This window comes from Carcharodon carcharias, chromosome 20, assembly GCF_017639515.1.
Source record: "Carcharodon carcharias isolate sCarCar2 chromosome 20, sCarCar2.pri, whole genome shotgun sequence".
Classification (NCBI taxonomy): domain Eukaryota; kingdom Metazoa; phylum Chordata; class Chondrichthyes; order Lamniformes; family Lamnidae; genus Carcharodon; species Carcharodon carcharias.
The window spans coordinates 88,719,850-88,737,070 of NC_054486.1; the positions used below are offsets into that span (position 1 = coordinate 88,719,850).

A 17,221-nucleotide genomic window follows, 5' to 3' on the forward strand; every position below is an offset into this window, starting at 1 on the left:
TGATCGAGAATCACAGTGCACTGCAAAGGAAGCACTGGAGAAGACTGGAAACAATTTAATTTATGGTGCTATAAATATTCTAAAAACAATTTGACAAGAAAAATGCCCGACACGAGAGAATTGATGAGGCTGGATATTGAGAGAAAAGTTACATTCTGTGGGAACGCTGTTAGAGGTCACAAAGAATGTTGTTGGGAGTGATATTTTTCTGGAAACATTGATGGTTAAAAATCAAGAGTCAGCATAGTTAGGTGGAATGGACTGAGCTGGAGCTGGTGTGCATGTGCACGCATATGTCTGTGTGTGTCCCATTTCACCAGGTCTCCCTTCTGTCTGCATTGCCTCAAGCTCTCTTGGAGCTTTCCTAACAACGGTTAGCGGAATGTCCAATGGATTCCCTCAGACCAGAGGTTTGCAAAAAGCCTTTGAGGCAGGTTGCAAGTTAAACAGGCGAAGTACAATTATTTATTTATTTTTTTGTAAGACCTCTTCATAATGATTGGAACCCAGTCAGGACTGCAGGCCTGTAGGTGCATTTTGTCCCTGTTTGTTTTTTCATATACGCCCAGGGGAAGAAAAACATCCTAGTCTGTAAGGCTCACCCGCTCACTAGATAAACTCTCAGAGCCATCAACAACTGTGATTAAAAGTCACAGCTTAATACTATTTCTAATAGAAGGAATTACTTGCATTTATATAGCGCTTTTCATAACCTGGGGATGTTCCACGTAGCTTTACAGTTAGTGAAGTATTTATGGACCATAACTTTATAGCTACGTCATTTCCAGTGCACATCCAAATGCTTTTTTTTAATGCAATGTGGATTTCAGCCTCAACCAGCGACTTCCAGACACCCACCACCTTCTTAATGAAAACATTTCTCCTCAGCTCCCTTTTAATTCTTCAACTAATTACTTTAGATCCATCTCCACTGGCTTAGATTTCTTCTAAGGGAAATAGGTGCTTCGTTTCCACTCTATCTATGACCGTCATACTTTTATAGACCTCAGATAAATCTCCTCCCAGCCTCCTCTGTTCCAAAGAAAACAACCTCAGTATATCCAACATCGGCGGAGAAGAAAAGAGTTGACGTTTCGAGTCCTCATGACCCTTCGACAGAACTTGAGTTCGAGTCCAAGAAAGAGTTGAAATATAAGCTGGTTTAAGGTTGGGGGTTGGAGGGGTGGGGGGGGGGGGGGGGGGGGGGGGGGGGGTGCGCGGGGAGAGAGAGAGAAGTGGAGGGGGTGGCGTGGTTGTAGGGACAAACAAGCAGTGATAGAAGCAGATCATCAAAAGATGTCAACAACAATAGAACAAAAGAACACATAGGTGTTAAAGTTGGTGATATTATCTAAACGAATGTGCTAATTAAGAATGGATGGTAGGGCACTCAAGGTATAGCTCTAGTGAGGGTGGGGAGAGCATAAAAGATTTTAAAATATTTAAAAATAATGAAAATAGGTGGGAAAAGAAAAATCTATATAATTTATTGGAAAAAAAAGGAAGGGGGAAACAGAAAGGGGGTGGGGATGGGGGAGGGAGCTCACAACCTAAAGTTGTTGAATTCAATATTCAGTCCGGAAGGCTGTAAAGTGCCTAGTCGGAAGATGAGGTGTTGTTCCTCCAGTTTGCGTTGGGCTTCACTGGAACAATGCAGCAAGCCAAGGACAGACATGTGGGCAAGAGAGCAGGTTGGAGTGTTAAAATGGCAAGCGACAGGGAGGTTTGGGTCATTCTTGCGGACAGTCCGCAGGTGTTCTGCGATGCGGTCGCCCAGTTTACGTTTGGTCTCTCCAATGTAGAGGAGACCACATTGGGAGCAGCGAATGCAGTAGACTAAGTTGGGGGAAATGCAAGTGAAATGCTGCTTCACTTGAAAGGAGTGTTTGGGCCCTTGGACGGTGAGGAGAGATGAAGTGAAGGGGCAGGTGTTGCATCTTTTGCGTGGACATGGGGTGGTGCCATAGGAGGGGGTTGAGGAGTAGGGGGTGATGGAGGAGTGGACCAGGGTGTCCTGGAGGGAGCGATCCCTACGGAATGCCGACAGTGGGGGTGAAGGGAAGATGTGTTTGGTAGTGGCATCATGCTGGAGTTGGCGGAAATGGCGGAGGATGATCCTTTGAATGCGGAGGCTGGTGGGGTGATAAGTGAGGACAAGGGGGATCCTATCATGTTTCTGGGAGGGAGGAGAAGGCGTGAGGGCGGATGCGCGGGAGATGGGCCGGACACGGTTGAGGGCCCTGTCAACGACCGTGGGTGGAAAACCTCGGTTAAGGAAGAAGGAGGACATGTCAGAGGAACTGTTTTTGAATGTAGCATCATCGGAACAGATACGACGGAGGCGAAGGAACTGAGAGAATGGGATGGAGTCCTTACAGGAAGCGGGGTGTGAGGAGCTGTAGTCGAGGTAGCTGTGGGAGTCGGTGGGTTTGTAATGGATATTGGTGGACAGTCTATTACCAGAGATTGAGACAGCGAGGTCAAGGAAGGGAAGGGAAGTGTCAGAGATGGACCACGTGAAAATGATGGAGGGGTGGAGTTTGGAAGCAAAATTAATACATTTTTCCAAGTCCCGACGAGAGCATGAAGCGGCACCGAAGTAATGATCGATGTACCGGAGAAAGAGTTGTGGAAGGGGGCCGGAGTAGGACTGGAACAAGGAATGTTCCACATACCCCATAAAGAGACAGGCATAGCTGGGGCCCATGCGGGTACCCGTAGCCACACCTTTTATTTGGAGGAAGTGAGAGGAGTTGAAGGAGAAATTGTTCAGCGTGAGAACAAGTTCAGCCAGACGGAGGAGGGTAGTGGTGGATGGGGATTGTTCGGGCCTCTGTTCGAGGAAGAAGCTAAGGGCCCTCACATCCTGAAATCCACACTCAGTGCCATGCGCTGCCATATGAACACACTCGACCTCCCCCTCCAGCAGCACCGCCGTACCCTTTTTCAAAGCTGAGCGTGCCCCCAGTTTCATTTTATTCTTCGGCTCATCCGACGCCTCAACAAGAAACTTTTTCTCTTTCTCTCAAGTGCTAAGGAACGCAAGCTCCAACAACTCATCAACACCAACACCCATCTAGGACCCTCCACCCCTGCCCGTCCCTCCATCCCCACCCCATCTTCCAATCCCAAACCCAGCCGTGTATTCACTATACCGCCTGACCCCCTCTCCGATGCTGAACGTTCAGTGCTCAGCAAAGGACTTAGTTTCATACTCTTACGCCCTCACCTCAATGAATTTCGGGCTCGGCATGATGCTGAACTCTTCTTCCGCCGTCTTCATCTCCGGGCTCACTTCTTTGGGCAGGAGTCCTCTCCTAGTTCAACGGATCCTTTTACCCATCTCCAATATTCTCCCTCCACCTAGACCCCTCCCTCTGGATTCTTACCTTCTCTTGATCTTTTCATTGAGAACTGTCGGCGCGATATTAGTCGTCTCAATTTCTCTGCTCCTCTCACCCATTCTAACCTGTCTCTCTCTGAACTTACTGCACTCCATCCTCTCAGGTCCAACCCTGACATTGTCATCAAACCCGCTGACAAGGGTGGTGCTGTTGTTGTCTGGCGCACTGACCTCTACCTCGCGGAGGCTGAGCGTCAACTCGCAGACACTTCCTCCTACCTCTCCCTGGACCATGACCCCACCACTGAACATCAAGCCATTGTTTACAGGACTGTCACTGACCTCATCTCCTCTGGGGATCTTCCTCCCACAGCTTCCAACCTGATAGTCGCCCAACCTCGGATGGCCCGCTTCTATCTCCTACCCAAAATCCACAAACAGAACTGCCCCAGTAGACCGATCGTCTCAGCTTGCTCCTGCCCCACAGAACTCATTTCTCGTTATCTTGACTCCCTTCTCTCTCCCCTTGTCCAGTCCCTTCCCACCTACATCCGTGATTCCTCTGACACCTTACGTCACATCAACAATTTCCAGTTCCCTGGCCCCAACCGCTTCTTCTTCACCATGGACATCCAATCCCTCTACACCTCCATCCCCCACCAGGATGGTCTGAGGGCCCTTAGCTTCTTCCTCGAACAGAGGCCCGAACAATCCCCATCCACCACTACTCTCCTCCGTCTGGCTGAACTTGTTCTCACGCTGAACAATTTCTCCTTCAACTCCTCTCACTTCCTCCAAATAAAAGGTGTGGCTATGGGTACCCGCATGGGCCCCAGCTATGCCTGTCTCTTTATGGGGTATGTGGAACATTCCTTGTTCCAGTCCTACTCCGGCTCCCTTCCACAACTCTTTCTCCGGTACATCGATCATTACTTCGGTGCCGCTTCATGCTCTCGTCGGGACTTGGAAAAATGTATTAATTTTGCTTCCAATCTCCACCCATCCATCATTTTCACGTGGTCCATCTCTAACACTTCCCTTCCCTTCCTTGACCTCGCTGTCTCAATCTCTGGTGATAGACTATCCACCAATATCCATTACAAACCCACCGACTCCCACAGCTACCTCGACTATAGCTCCTCACACCCCGCTTCCTGTAAGGACTCCATCCCATTCTCTCAGTTCCTTCGCCTCCGTCGCATCTGTTCCGATGATGCTACATTCAAAAACAGTTCCTCTGACATGTCCTCCTTCTTCCTTAACCGAGGTTTTCCACCCACGGTCGTTGACAGGGCCCTCAACCGTGTCTGGCCCATCTCCCGCGCATCCGCCCTCACGCCTTCTCCTCCCTCCCAGAAACATGATAGGGTCCCCCTTGTCCTCACGTATCATCCCACCAGCCTCCGCATTCAAAGGATCATCCTCCGCCATTTCCGCCAACTCCAGCATGATGCCACCACCAAACACATCTTCCCTTCACCCCCCCTATCGGCATTCCGTAGGGATCGCTCCCTCCGGGACACCCTGGTCCACTCCTCCATCACCCCCTACTCCTCAACCCCCTCCTATGGCACCACCCCATGTCCACGCAAAAGATGCAACACCTGCCCCTTCACTTCCTCTCTCCTCACCGTCCAAGGGCCCAAACACTCCTTTCAAGTGAAGCAGCATTTCACTTGCATTTCCCCCAACTTAGTCTACTGCATTCGTTGCTCCCAATGTGGTCTCCTCTACATTGGAGAGACCAAACGTAAACTGGGCGACCGCTTTGCAGAACACCTGCGGTCTGTCCGCAGGAATGACCCAAACCTCCCTGTCGCTTGCCATTTTAACACTCCATCCTGCTCTCTTGCCCACATGTCTGTCCTTGGCTTGCTGCATTGTTCCAGTGAAGCCCAACGCAAACTGGAGGAACAACACCTCATCTTCCGACTAGGCACTTTACAGCCTTCCAGACTAAATATTGAATTCAACAACTTTAGGTCATGAGCTCCCTCCCCCATCCCCACCCCCTTTCTGTTTCCCCCTTCCTTTTTTTTCCAATAAATTATATAGATTTTTCTTTTCCCACCTATTTTCATTATTTTTAAATATTTTAAAATCTTTTATGCTCTCCCCACCCCTACTAGAGCTATACCTTGTGTGCCCTACCATCCATTCTTAATTAGCACTTTCGTTTAGATAATATCACCAACTTTAACACCTATGTGTTCTTTTGTTCCATTGTTGTTGACATCTTTTGATGATCTGCTTCTATCACTGCTTGTTTGTCCCTACAACCACACCAACCCCCTCCACTTCTCTCTCTCTCTCTCTCTGTTCGCCCCCCCCCACACACCTTAAACCAGCTTATATTTCAACTCTTTCTTGGACTTGAACTCATGTTCTGTCGAAGGGTCATGAGGACTCGAAACGTCAACTCTTTTCTTCTCCGCCGACGCTGCCAGACCTGCTGAGTTTTTCCAGGTAATTCTGTTTTTGTTTTGGATTTCCAGCATCCGCAGTTTTTTTGTTTTTACTCAGTATATCCAATATTGCCGCATGGCTAAAATTCTCGAGCCTAGGCAGCATCCTCTGTATCCTCTGTAATGCGGTTACATTCTTCCTATAATGCAATGACCAGAACTGTACTCGGTACTATAGCTTTGAGCTAACTTGTGTTTTAAGCAGTTCTTGCATTAACTCCCTGCTCTTATACTCCGTGCCTCGACTAATAAGGAAAGTACAGTAAGTCCTTGCTTAATGTCGACTCGCTTAAAGTTGTTTCACTTTAATGTTGGTAGTAATGTCAGTATATCTGTTTAACATTGCCAGTTTCACTTTAATGTCATTTGCCACAGACTTCCTCTTCTGTGGCCTGTCTGCTCGCATGACTTTTCCCACAGTGCTTCCACACTTGCCCTCAGTCCCTCCTCCACTCCCAACCTTGCCGCACCCGGCCTACCAGCTCCCACCCTTGCCTCCTGGCTTTGCCGACGCCCAGCCTTGTTTCTCCCACCCATGTCAACTTCACCTTTGCCTGCCGGCCTCTGTTCCCACCTTAGTCCTCAAGGTCTGTCCTTCAGTGGCCTCCTGACTTTTGGCTCCCCTGCTGACTTCACTTCTGAACTTGCACTGAAGTCCTGCGCTCCATCTAGTGGCACAAGGTGGTTGATGCAGGTAGTCAGGATTTCAGCTGCTACCCACACTGACCAATGTCTGCCACCAGATGAAGCCTGGTCAATCTAAAAGTGCTGTGCACTGAGGTGAGTACTGTGATTTTTGAAAATAATTTAATTTTATATTTGTGTTGTATTTTATTTTGCATATAATTTCAGCTAGGAATGCATAGTGCTGCACATGTATGGTACAATATTTTAATTTGTATATTGCTTTTTTTCTGAAATAGCTGAAGGAACCTAACCCCGGCTTTAGCATTGATTCCTATGGGAACCCATGATTCACTTAAAGTTGTTTCATGTAAAAGTAGCGATTTTTAGGAAAAATTCGACTTTAAGTGATGACTTACTGTATCCCATATGCTTTCTTAACCACATTATCTACTTGTTGTGCTAACTTTGTGGATATGCACTTCATGGTTCATCTATTCTTCAATACTTCTCAGTATCATGCCATTTATTGTGTATTCCCTTGCCTTCCCTGCCTTCCCCAAATGTATCATCTCACATTTCTCTGAATTGAATTCTATTTGCCATTTTAATGCCCACCTGACCAGTCCATTGATATCTTCCTGTAGTCTACAACTTTCTTCCTTGCTTTCAACCAGTGGTTAAATTTTGTATCCTCTGCAAAATTCTTAATCACATCTCTTACATTTAAGTCTAAATCATTGATAAATGGCACAAAAAAAAAAAGGACTGAGTAAACAGATATGAGCATATGAATTAGGAGTAGTAGGCCATTTGGCCTCTCGATCCTGCTCCTCCATTTAATAAGATCGTAGCTGATCTGATTGTGGTCTCAACTCCACATTCCCCTGATACTCTTTGACTTCCTTGATAGTCAGGAATCTATCTACCTCTGCCTCTTCAATGACTGTGTCTCCACTGCTTTCTGAGGAACAGAGTTCCAAAGACTCATGATCCTCTGAGAGAAAAAAATTCTCCTCATCTCCATCTTAAATGGAGGCCAATTACTTTTAAGCTGCGTCCCCTTGTTCTAGTCTCTCCCACAAGGGGAAACAGGTTTTCAGCCTCCACCTTGTCAAGTCCCCCCAGTATCTTATGTTTCAATAGGATCACCTCTCATTCTTCTAAACTCCAATGGATGCAGGCCCAGCCTGTCCAACCTTTACTCAAAAGGTAACTACACCCCTCCATCATCCCAGGTATCAGTCATATGAACCTTCTCTGGTGTCTAATACATTTATATCCTTTCTTAAATAAGGAGACCAAAACTGCACACTGTACTCCAGATGTGCTCTCATCAATGCCCTGTGCAACTGTAGCAAAACATCCCTACTTTTATATTCCATTCCCATTGCAATGAATGACAACATTCCATTTGCTTTTCTCGTCACCTGCTCTACCTCCATACTAATTTTTCCTGATTCACGCACCAGGACACCCAGATCCCTCTGTACTAGAGTTCTGCAATTTCCCTCTATTTAAAGACTATAATGCTTTTCTATTCTTCTTGTCAAAGTGGTTAGGATTAGGGTTAGTGTTCACACTTTCCCACATTATATGCCATCTGCCAAATTTTTGCCCACTCACTTAACCTATCTATGAGGCCTGCTGGCTCATTATGTACTCTTCACAACCTACTTTCCCACCTATCTTGGTGTCATCTGTAAATTTAGCAACCATACATTCTGTCCCTTCATCCAGGTCATTGATATAAATTGTAAATAGTTGAGGGCCTGGCACTGATTCCTGTGGCATTCGGTTTATCACACCTTGCCAATGGAGAATGACCCATTTATGTCTATTGTCTGTTTTCTGTTAGCTAATCAATCCTCTATCCATGCTAATATGTCACACTGTTCACCATGAGCTCTTAATTTGCATAGTAACCTTTGATGTGGCACTTTGTCAAATGCCCTCTGGAAATCTAAGTATAGGCATCCACGTTGCTTGTTACCTCTTCAAAGAACTTTAATAAATTGGTCAAACATGACTTCCCTTTCATAAAACTGTGTTGACCCCACCTGATTACATTGAGATTTTCTAAGTACCCTGCTATAACCTCCTTAATAGTAGATTCCAGCATTTCCCCTACGATAGATGTTAAGCAAACTGGCCTGTAGTTTCCTGCTTTCTGTCTCCCTCCTTTCTTGAATAGAGGAGTCGTATTCCCTATTTTGCAATCTAATTAGACTTCTCCAGAATCAAGGGAATTTCAGAAAATTATAACCAATGCATCTACTATTTCAGCAGCTGCTTCTTTTAAGACCCTAGGATGAAGCCCATGAGGACCCGGGGACATTTTCAGTCTTTAGTTCTAATAATTTTCTCAGAACCCTTACCCTGTTGATCCTAATTGTTTTCATCTCCTGATTCACACCTATTCCTGGGATGTTATTTGTATCCCCTACAGTGAAGACCGATGCAAAATATCTGTTTAGTTTGCCCGCCAATTCCTTATTTTCCATAACTACTTCCCCAGACACACTCTCTGGAGGTCCTACTCTCACTTTACTTACTCTTTTCCTTTTTAAATACCTGTAGAAACGCTTACTATCTGCTTTTATATTTCTCATTAGCTTTCTCTTGTATCATAATTTCTCTCTCCTCATTAATCTTTTCGTCATTCTTTGCCGTTCTTTATATTATGTTCAATCTTCTGACTTGCCACTCATCTTTGTGATATTACAGACTTTTTCCTTCAATTTGATACTTGCTTTAACATCCTTAATTAGCCATGGATGGAGTGTCCTTCCCTTAGAGTTTTTCTTTCTCATTGGAATGTATCTTTTCTGAGTATTCTGAAGTATCTCCTTAAATGTCTGCCACTGCATCTCTACTGATCTAACCCTTAATTTAGTTTTCCATTTCACTTCAGCCAGCTTCATCTCTGTGTCCTCATAATTGCCCCTATTTAATTTTAAAACATGAGTCTCCTCTCCCTCAAACTGAATGTGAAATTCAAACATACTATGATCAATGCTAGCGAAGGGCATCATCACTATCAGGTCATTAATTGATTCTGTCTCATTGCACATTACTAGATCTCATTTAGCCTGTTCTCTGGTTGGCTCTAGAACATGCTTCTCTAAGAATCTGTCCTGTAAACCCTCTATGAACTCATCATCCAGGCTACCTTTGCTAATCTGATTCACCCAATCTATATGTAGATTGAAATCACCCATGATTAAGCTATACCTTTCCTGCAAGCTCCCATTATTTCTTCCTGTATACCCTGTCCTACAGTGTAGGTAGTTTTGGGGGTGGAGGCCTAGAAACCACTTCTACAACTTCTTACCTTTAATATTTCTCACCTCTACTCAAACTGATTCTACATCTTGATCTCAGAACTAAAGTCACCAATTAACAGAGCTACCCCTCCACCTTTTCCTAGCTCCCTGTTCTTGTACCCTTGAATATTCAGGTCCCAGTCTTTTGTCATCTTGCAGTCATGTCTCCGTAATGGCTATCAGATCGGACATATTTATTTCTGTTTGCACTGACAATTCATCTGTTTTGTTATGAATGCTACATATAGAGCCTTTATTTCTGTCTCTTTACTATTTTTGTAACCTTTAGCTTTATCTGCTGGTACACACTTAGGTTTGTATACTCACTGTTCTTCCTTGCCTCTCTCTGATCATCATTTCCCTTATTGCTACCTTGCTCTCTTGTCTTGTCTTCTCTATTTAACTTATCACTTCTTCCCAAACTTGATCCCTCGCCCCCACTATTTAGTTTAAAACCCTCGCTACCCCCTAGTTATACGACTCACCAGAATACTGGTCCCAGCACCGCTCAGATGAAGACCGTCCTAACAGTACAGCTCCCATTTCCCCCAGTACTGGTGTCAGTGCCCCATGAATTGAAACCCATTTCTCCCACACCAATTTTTGAGCCACACATTTAATTCTCTAATCTTACTTATCCCTTGCCAATTTGCTCATGGCTTAGATAGGAATCCAGAGATTATTACCTTTGGGGCTCTGCTTTTCAATTTAGCTGCTCATACTGCCTCAGAAGACCTTTTTCTTAGTTCTACCTATGTCGTTGGTACCTCCATGGACCATGACCTTTGGATCCTCTCTCTCTCACTGCAAGTTCTTCTCCAGCTCTGAGCAGATGCCCTGAACCCAGGCACCTGGCAGGCAACATAGCTGCCTGGACTCTCGCTCTTGGCTGCAGCACACCCATCAATCATTACTGTTTCCTGGATTCATTGTGCTACTTTCCCTTGGATCCCAAGGGCTTTTACTTTTCTGACAAATCTGCCATCTGGAACATTGTCAAAAGCCTTGCTGAAATCCTTGTAGACTATATAAACTCTCTATGTTGCTTCCTTAAAAATTTCTTTAAGTTAGTCAGACATGATCTTCCCTTAACAAAAGATGGCCTGCCTTTGAAAGCTGCCAGCCACTCAGGGCCCACAATTACATTGGATCTAATTAAATTATCATCACTATTACAAAAATGCTCTCCCGCTGATGTCCCTTATTCGTCCAGTATCATGACTACTAAAGTGCTGTATCTGCAGTATATTCACAGTTTAGTTTATTTGCTTTTTTTGGCACATATACATGTAGTGCAGCAGGGAGGAGTACTGTCACAGTCTACTGGGAGTTAAAGGTTACAGTGCTCCATTAAAAATTTCCTTGACAATTGTTCCAGCATTTAATTCCCAGAATACTTTTTATGACATTTTTGAGAATAACTTGGTTTAACTTGGTAATTGTGAGCTATATTTTGCACTGCTTGAAATAAATGGGAGAAATGGCTATTTTTAATCAAAATTGGTGATCAGCTAACTGGTTATGGGAACGAGTTAACGTTTCGAGTCCTCATGACCCTTCAACAGAACACATGAGGACTTGAAACGTCAACTCTTCTTCTCCGCCAATGCTGCCAGACCTGCTGAGTTTTTCCAGGTAATTCTGTTTTTGTTTTGGATTTCCAGCATCCGCAGTTTTTTGTTTTTCTCTCTATGGTTATGGGAACGTGCAGTCTATAAATTTAGCTTTATGGGAATGGGATTTTGTTAGCATGAATGGAAAAAAAATGTCAGGACAAACCTACCATAAGGACCATCTAAGGCATCTTGAGTCATTTTATCTGATTAACTGTCAGAAGGTCTATCAACCTAGCTGTGGGGTGCACAGTGTCTGCGTGAAATGAAAAGTCCCTTTACCAAACAGAACGTGAACGTACTGATAGCAACGCAACAAAGAAAGATTTTCAGTAAGGGATCGAGGCTCTCAACTATACAAGGAGGCAACCAGGAGGAAGGAATTCATAGGCATCCACTCTTCTATGCCTAGTGCAGTGAGGAATTGCCCTCTCTCAATGGAGTAGACAGTTGGCGTCACTCACGAAAACTAGCAGTTCTGCACTATTATATAGTGTGCACAAATGACACTAGTCACTCCTTTATAAAAGCAGTTGGGTGACCGTGTACAATGGGTGAATCGTTGCCCTGTTTTACATCACTGCCTCACCCCAAATTTTTACTTCCATGGACTCCCTTTTACCTATTTTACATTATCACTAAAAGTCAAAATCTACTGCAGTGAGCCCAGCAAAGGAGATTCACACTTGAGGCTATTCCGTCATGAATATTGGCTTTTCCGTATCCCAGACAGCTTAAAAATTGGTTATGCTGCCACCTACTGGTATTACTTTATCGAAGTTCAGGAAACATGTGGGAAATGTATCAGCAGAGGACAGGGGCCAAATCACAAGCTCTGGAATTTTTAAAATGGCTTTCAGTATATCTTACATTGTGCAGAAAAGGTAATGTCAATAACTAGAAGGAAACAAAGTGGCTTTTACAAATATGCATCTTCAGAATATATCTTCTTGGGTTCAGTGGCATCAGTCACTCCCACAACCAGATCTCCTGTCCCTCATTTACTGGAGAGCACTGCTCAATATCTACTTGACAATAGCTTAATCCTTTGACATGCAAACTGTATATTATGTCTTTTGCAGGTGTCTTCATGTGTACCTCGCCAATCTTACGTAAGTTGACGGTTTGCATTTCAGCGGGATGAGGCTTGAACAAATAATTAAGCTCCTTTATTTCTCAGGGAACAATAATTGAACATACGGCACAACAGTTATTCTCAGGCACACCCAATGCCAATCAGTATAACTAACCTTTCTGTAATAGTATAATACAGTGAACTTCCCCAAGTGAGTGGGTAATTTTCCTGAACTAACAAATTAACTTCTAACTTGTCTCCCGCATCCTAACTTCCTGAGTCTAGGAAAAAGCTTGTCTGCTTTCTGTTTAAAAGCCTGACTGTCTATTTTATCTTCCTGTGCTCGCAAACAGACAATCTCTGCTGAGGGGCTGGGATCAGGGACTTCCTAAAACAATGGGTGTGAGGTGTTTAATGGCGTATTTGTGAATTATTTATTGTTCTTGGTTTTTTGGATAAATAACTTCAATACCTAGCTCATTTGCATTTTTCATCTCCATGCCTTTTTAAAACTTGTATGAATACACTTTAGTATAACTCTTTTCCAAATCCTTTCTGAGGAAAAAGTTTTTTTTAAATATCCTAAAATGTGGCTCGTTTGCTGTCCCATTGTGGGTATCTTGCAGGTATATATGGTATAAAAGTTCAGAAAGTCCTGGTTGCTATTAATGCCTGGCAAATGTTAGATTATCACTGTGGATCTTTGTGGTCCAGGAATCAATTTTAGTCGTAGCATGTGTCACCTATCTCTGTCATTCTCAGTTGGTGAACTTGGTTGTGGTTGTCCCACTGCCAAAGAATTATCTACTCTGGGCCAAGTGACTTTTATGTCAATTATGGTTCTGGGCTGGCCTTTCTTTCTATTTCTCCTTGACCATGATATACTGGTCAGTGCCTGCTACACACTTGCCTTAAGGTAGGGAACACCTCAGTGCTCTTCAATTCTTTGACTTGAGCTACTTGCTTTTAACTCCAGTAGGTGTATTTTTCTCCAGTTGCCAATATGAAGGAATCATTGCAAATATAACAAGCTTTGCGAACAAGCCAGGGAAAATATAGCCAGCGTTTTGATCTTCCTTTTCAATTTGACTGCGATGTTTTTAATGAATTTTACCAGCAATTTTCAGTGTTTTTGGCTTTTTTTGGTTAAATTTGTTTAAATCTCATCACTGAGGAAAAAGTTTTTTTTAAATATCCTAAAATGTGGCTCGTTTGCTGTCCCATTGTGGGTGTCTTGCGGGTATATATGGTATAAAAGTCCAGAAACCCAACCCTTGACCCCATTGTCCATGCAAATCACCGCCCCATCTCCAAGCTGCCTTTCCTCTCAAAAGTCCTTGAAAGTGTTGTGTCCTCCCAAATTTGTGCCTGTCCTTTCTGGAACTCCATGTTTACTTCCCTCCAATCAAGTTATCACCCTTGCCATGGTAGCAAAACAGCTGTTATCAAAGTCACAAATGACATCCTGTGTGACCGTGACAAAGGTAACTTATCTTTCCTCATTCTTCTCAGCTTGTCTTCAAACTTAGGTTGGTGTGGTCAACCATGCCACCTCCGATATTACTCCATTGTTCTCCAGCTGGGTGGGACTGTTCTCACCTGGTTCCATTCTTACTTATCTAATTGTATCTATGATGGAGACAGCAGCATATTTGTAATGTCACTGGAATAGTAATCCAGAGGCCCAGGTTAATGCCCTGGGGACAAGGGTTCAAATCCCACCTCAGCTGGTGGGATTTAAATTCAATTAACTAAAAAACTGGAACTGGAAGTTAGTCTCAGTAACGGTAACAATGATTGTCATAAAAACCCATCGGGTTCACTGATGTCCTTCAGGGAAGAAAATCTGTCATCCTTCCTGCTCTGGCCTACATGTGACTCCAGACCCATAGTGATGTGGTATATAAATGCAAGTTGTTGTTATAGCAGTGACAAGTACGAACGAATGGCCTATTTGTGCTATTTTCATATATTACATTCCATTTTGCTCCTTGACGTTCTTTTGCTGACCTATTCAAACAGAACAAAATATAATGCCATGTTCTTTCAGATATCTTTTTCTGATCTCCTGATTTATATTAGAGTAATTTGAACACAGTTCATGCAGTTGCTTAATTAAAATTACTGGATGAATTTGAATTATAAGAAGTAGTCTGTAATTTACTATTCTGTTGGCAATCTTTCTATAACAGATTTTTCCAATTGAATAAGAGTTTATTCACTTTTCTAATTATCCACAGACAACAGAAACTACAGAGAACAGTGTCAAAATGCAAAGTATATGAAGATTACCTCCTGAAGGTCATTGATAATTTGCCTGAAAGTAAGTTCAGGGTTTATAGTTAAAAGGGTGAAATGTTTTTTATTGTTATATAAATGAAATGTTCACTTCTTGAATAAGAAGGAAAGGTGAGAAATTCTTCCAGTAGAAATTACTACCCCAACTATTCTTTTTAAAAACAACAAAATATCCATTACACATCTCAATTTGAATTGTATGTTTTCAGCTTCATAGAAATCTGGCATTACATGTCTTTGATTGGTGTGAAGGTTGACAGTAAATTCTCTCGTGCTGAGCTCAGTTCCTATCTTCTTCCAGTTAATAATAAAACACAGGTGGATAGAATGATTCCTGTCACTACTTTGGTTTCTTTTTGATTTACTTTCCTTTGTGCTTAAAGCGAATACATCTTTAAGGCCTTCATTACAAGCTAAAATGCAATGAAATTCAGTAGCCCTGAACTTCTGCATTATTTCTATTGGCTTCCTTCTGTAACTTTGGTGGGGGACTGGCAGAACCCCCGGGGGTTTTGTAGAAAAAAGAAAATTTTAAAAATTACATATCTTAAAAGGACATCTACCAGAAGTTGATTGTCATCTTTAAGGCATTGCACATAATTTGAAACAGCAAGTGATTGCCTGCATGCGATTTCATTCTTCTTTGGACATATAATGGTTATTATAACAGTTTGTTCCTTCTTAAGAGTTACTATGAACAATTTCAATTCTTGCTTTGATCTTGTTATATGTTCCAGACTATTTGGAGTACAGTGCAGAATCTGTGGTGATGAGTATCATTCAAAAACATGAAACCCTTGGAGCCACCAATGAGACATTGATAAATAATCTCAGCCGATTGTCAGACGAGGTGGAACAGCGCCAGCACAACTTGGAAACTCTGCGTCAAGAATATGATACCACAAAACTCGTATGGGTTTTATTCAATGTTGTATGGGTTGCAAAAACTATTTTATCAATCTATTTGCAGGAAATTTGATGGCACATGGAGATAAAAGGAGACCAAAAATGTGTTTATGCCTTCTATGAATCTAATGATGCCATTGTACTAATTTTGTTTACTAGATGGAAAAGCTGAATAGGTCATTTAGTATCTGAAAGAGAAAAATACGAATGTTTGAATGCAGAGAGTCCCACCAGAAATGAGGCCCCCTTTCTCTTTTAGATGCTAATTGATCTGCCATGCATTTTCAGGTTTTTATTTCAAATTTTCAGCATTTATATTTTTAAAATCTTGTCCTATATTTATGATTTGTAATGAGACATGTCGATACTGGAGTTTTGAACTTAAGTAAAGCTAATGACGTAAGAATGAGACACGAGCCATCTGAGGTAGACTGGGAAATTAGGTTAAAAGGTATGACTGTGGATGGGCAGTGGTGAACATTTAAAGAAATATTTCAGTCTCCTCAACTGAATCTACATTCCTTTGAGAAACAAAAGCACCACAGGAATATAGATCCACCGGGGAGACTATAGTGTAGTGGTAATGTCATTGGACTAGTAAACCAGAGGCCCAGGCTAATGCCCTGGGTTTAAATGCCCCTATGGCAGCTGGTGGAATTTAAATTCAATTGATAAATCCGGAATATAAAACTAGTCTCAGTAAAGGTGGCCATGCCAACTCTCATTGTTGTAAAAACCCATCTGGTTCCCTAATGTCCTTTAGGGAAGGAAATTTGCCATCCTCACCTGGTCAGGCCTACATGTGGCTCCAGACCCACAGCAATGTGGTTGACTCTTAAATTGCCCTCTGAAATGGCCTAGCAAACCATTCAGTTCAAAAGCAATTAGGGATGGGCAATAAATGCTGGCCTTGTCTGTGATGCCCACATCCCATGAAAGAATTAAAAAAAAAACTTTGGCTAACTAAAGGGATAGTATTAGATTAAAAGAAGAGGCTTAAGCTATTGCCATGTAAGCCTGAAGATTGGGGGAGTTTTAGGTACCGGCAAAAGATGACCAAAAAATTGATAGAGAGATAAAAAGTATATGAGAGTTAACTAGCTTGAAACCTTATACAGATTCTAGGGCCAGATTTTCGGTTCAGCGTATGGGGGGTGGTGGGACCCATACGCCAACGCATAAAATGATGCTCGGTGACATCAGGCGTGCGTCCCGACGTCACCGCGCGTCATTCCAATCTTTCGTTGCACGCCTGCCGAACTGTCAATGGCCTGTTAAGCCATTAATAAACTAACAAAGCAATTTGACAGGGCTGCCCTTCCAACCTTAAGGTTGGCCGGGGGCAGGCGAAGAGTCCAGATGGTCTTCACATTTTTCATGAAACCTCATCTACGGGCGGGATGAGGTTTCATGAAGGGTTTATTAAATTAATAAATATTTTTCAAACAATTCATAAACATGTCCCAGCTCATGTGACGCTGTCACATGAGGGGAAATGTGTAAATTGTTTTTAACTTACTTTATTGTGAAGTTTCAAATTCGGCTTAATCTCCCTGAGGCACAAGATTTCT

The 17,221-nt window shown here is 43.0% G+C and overlaps 1 protein-coding gene across 1 annotated transcript in view; it reads left to right on the forward strand.

Annotated features, from left to right (window-relative positions):
* si:ch1073-416d2.4 (coiled-coil domain-containing protein 42 homolog) overlaps positions 1 to 17,221 on the forward strand; it is a 49,048-nt gene that overhangs the window by 20,883 nt on the left and 10,944 nt on the right. The window contains exons 5-6 of the mRNA XM_041215089.1: positions 14,687 to 14,769; positions 15,482 to 15,654. Coding sequence (XP_041071023.1) covers positions 14,687 to 14,769; positions 15,482 to 15,654 — 256 coding nt within the window. The remainder of the gene's footprint in view (positions 1 to 14,686; positions 14,770 to 15,481; positions 15,655 to 17,221) is intronic.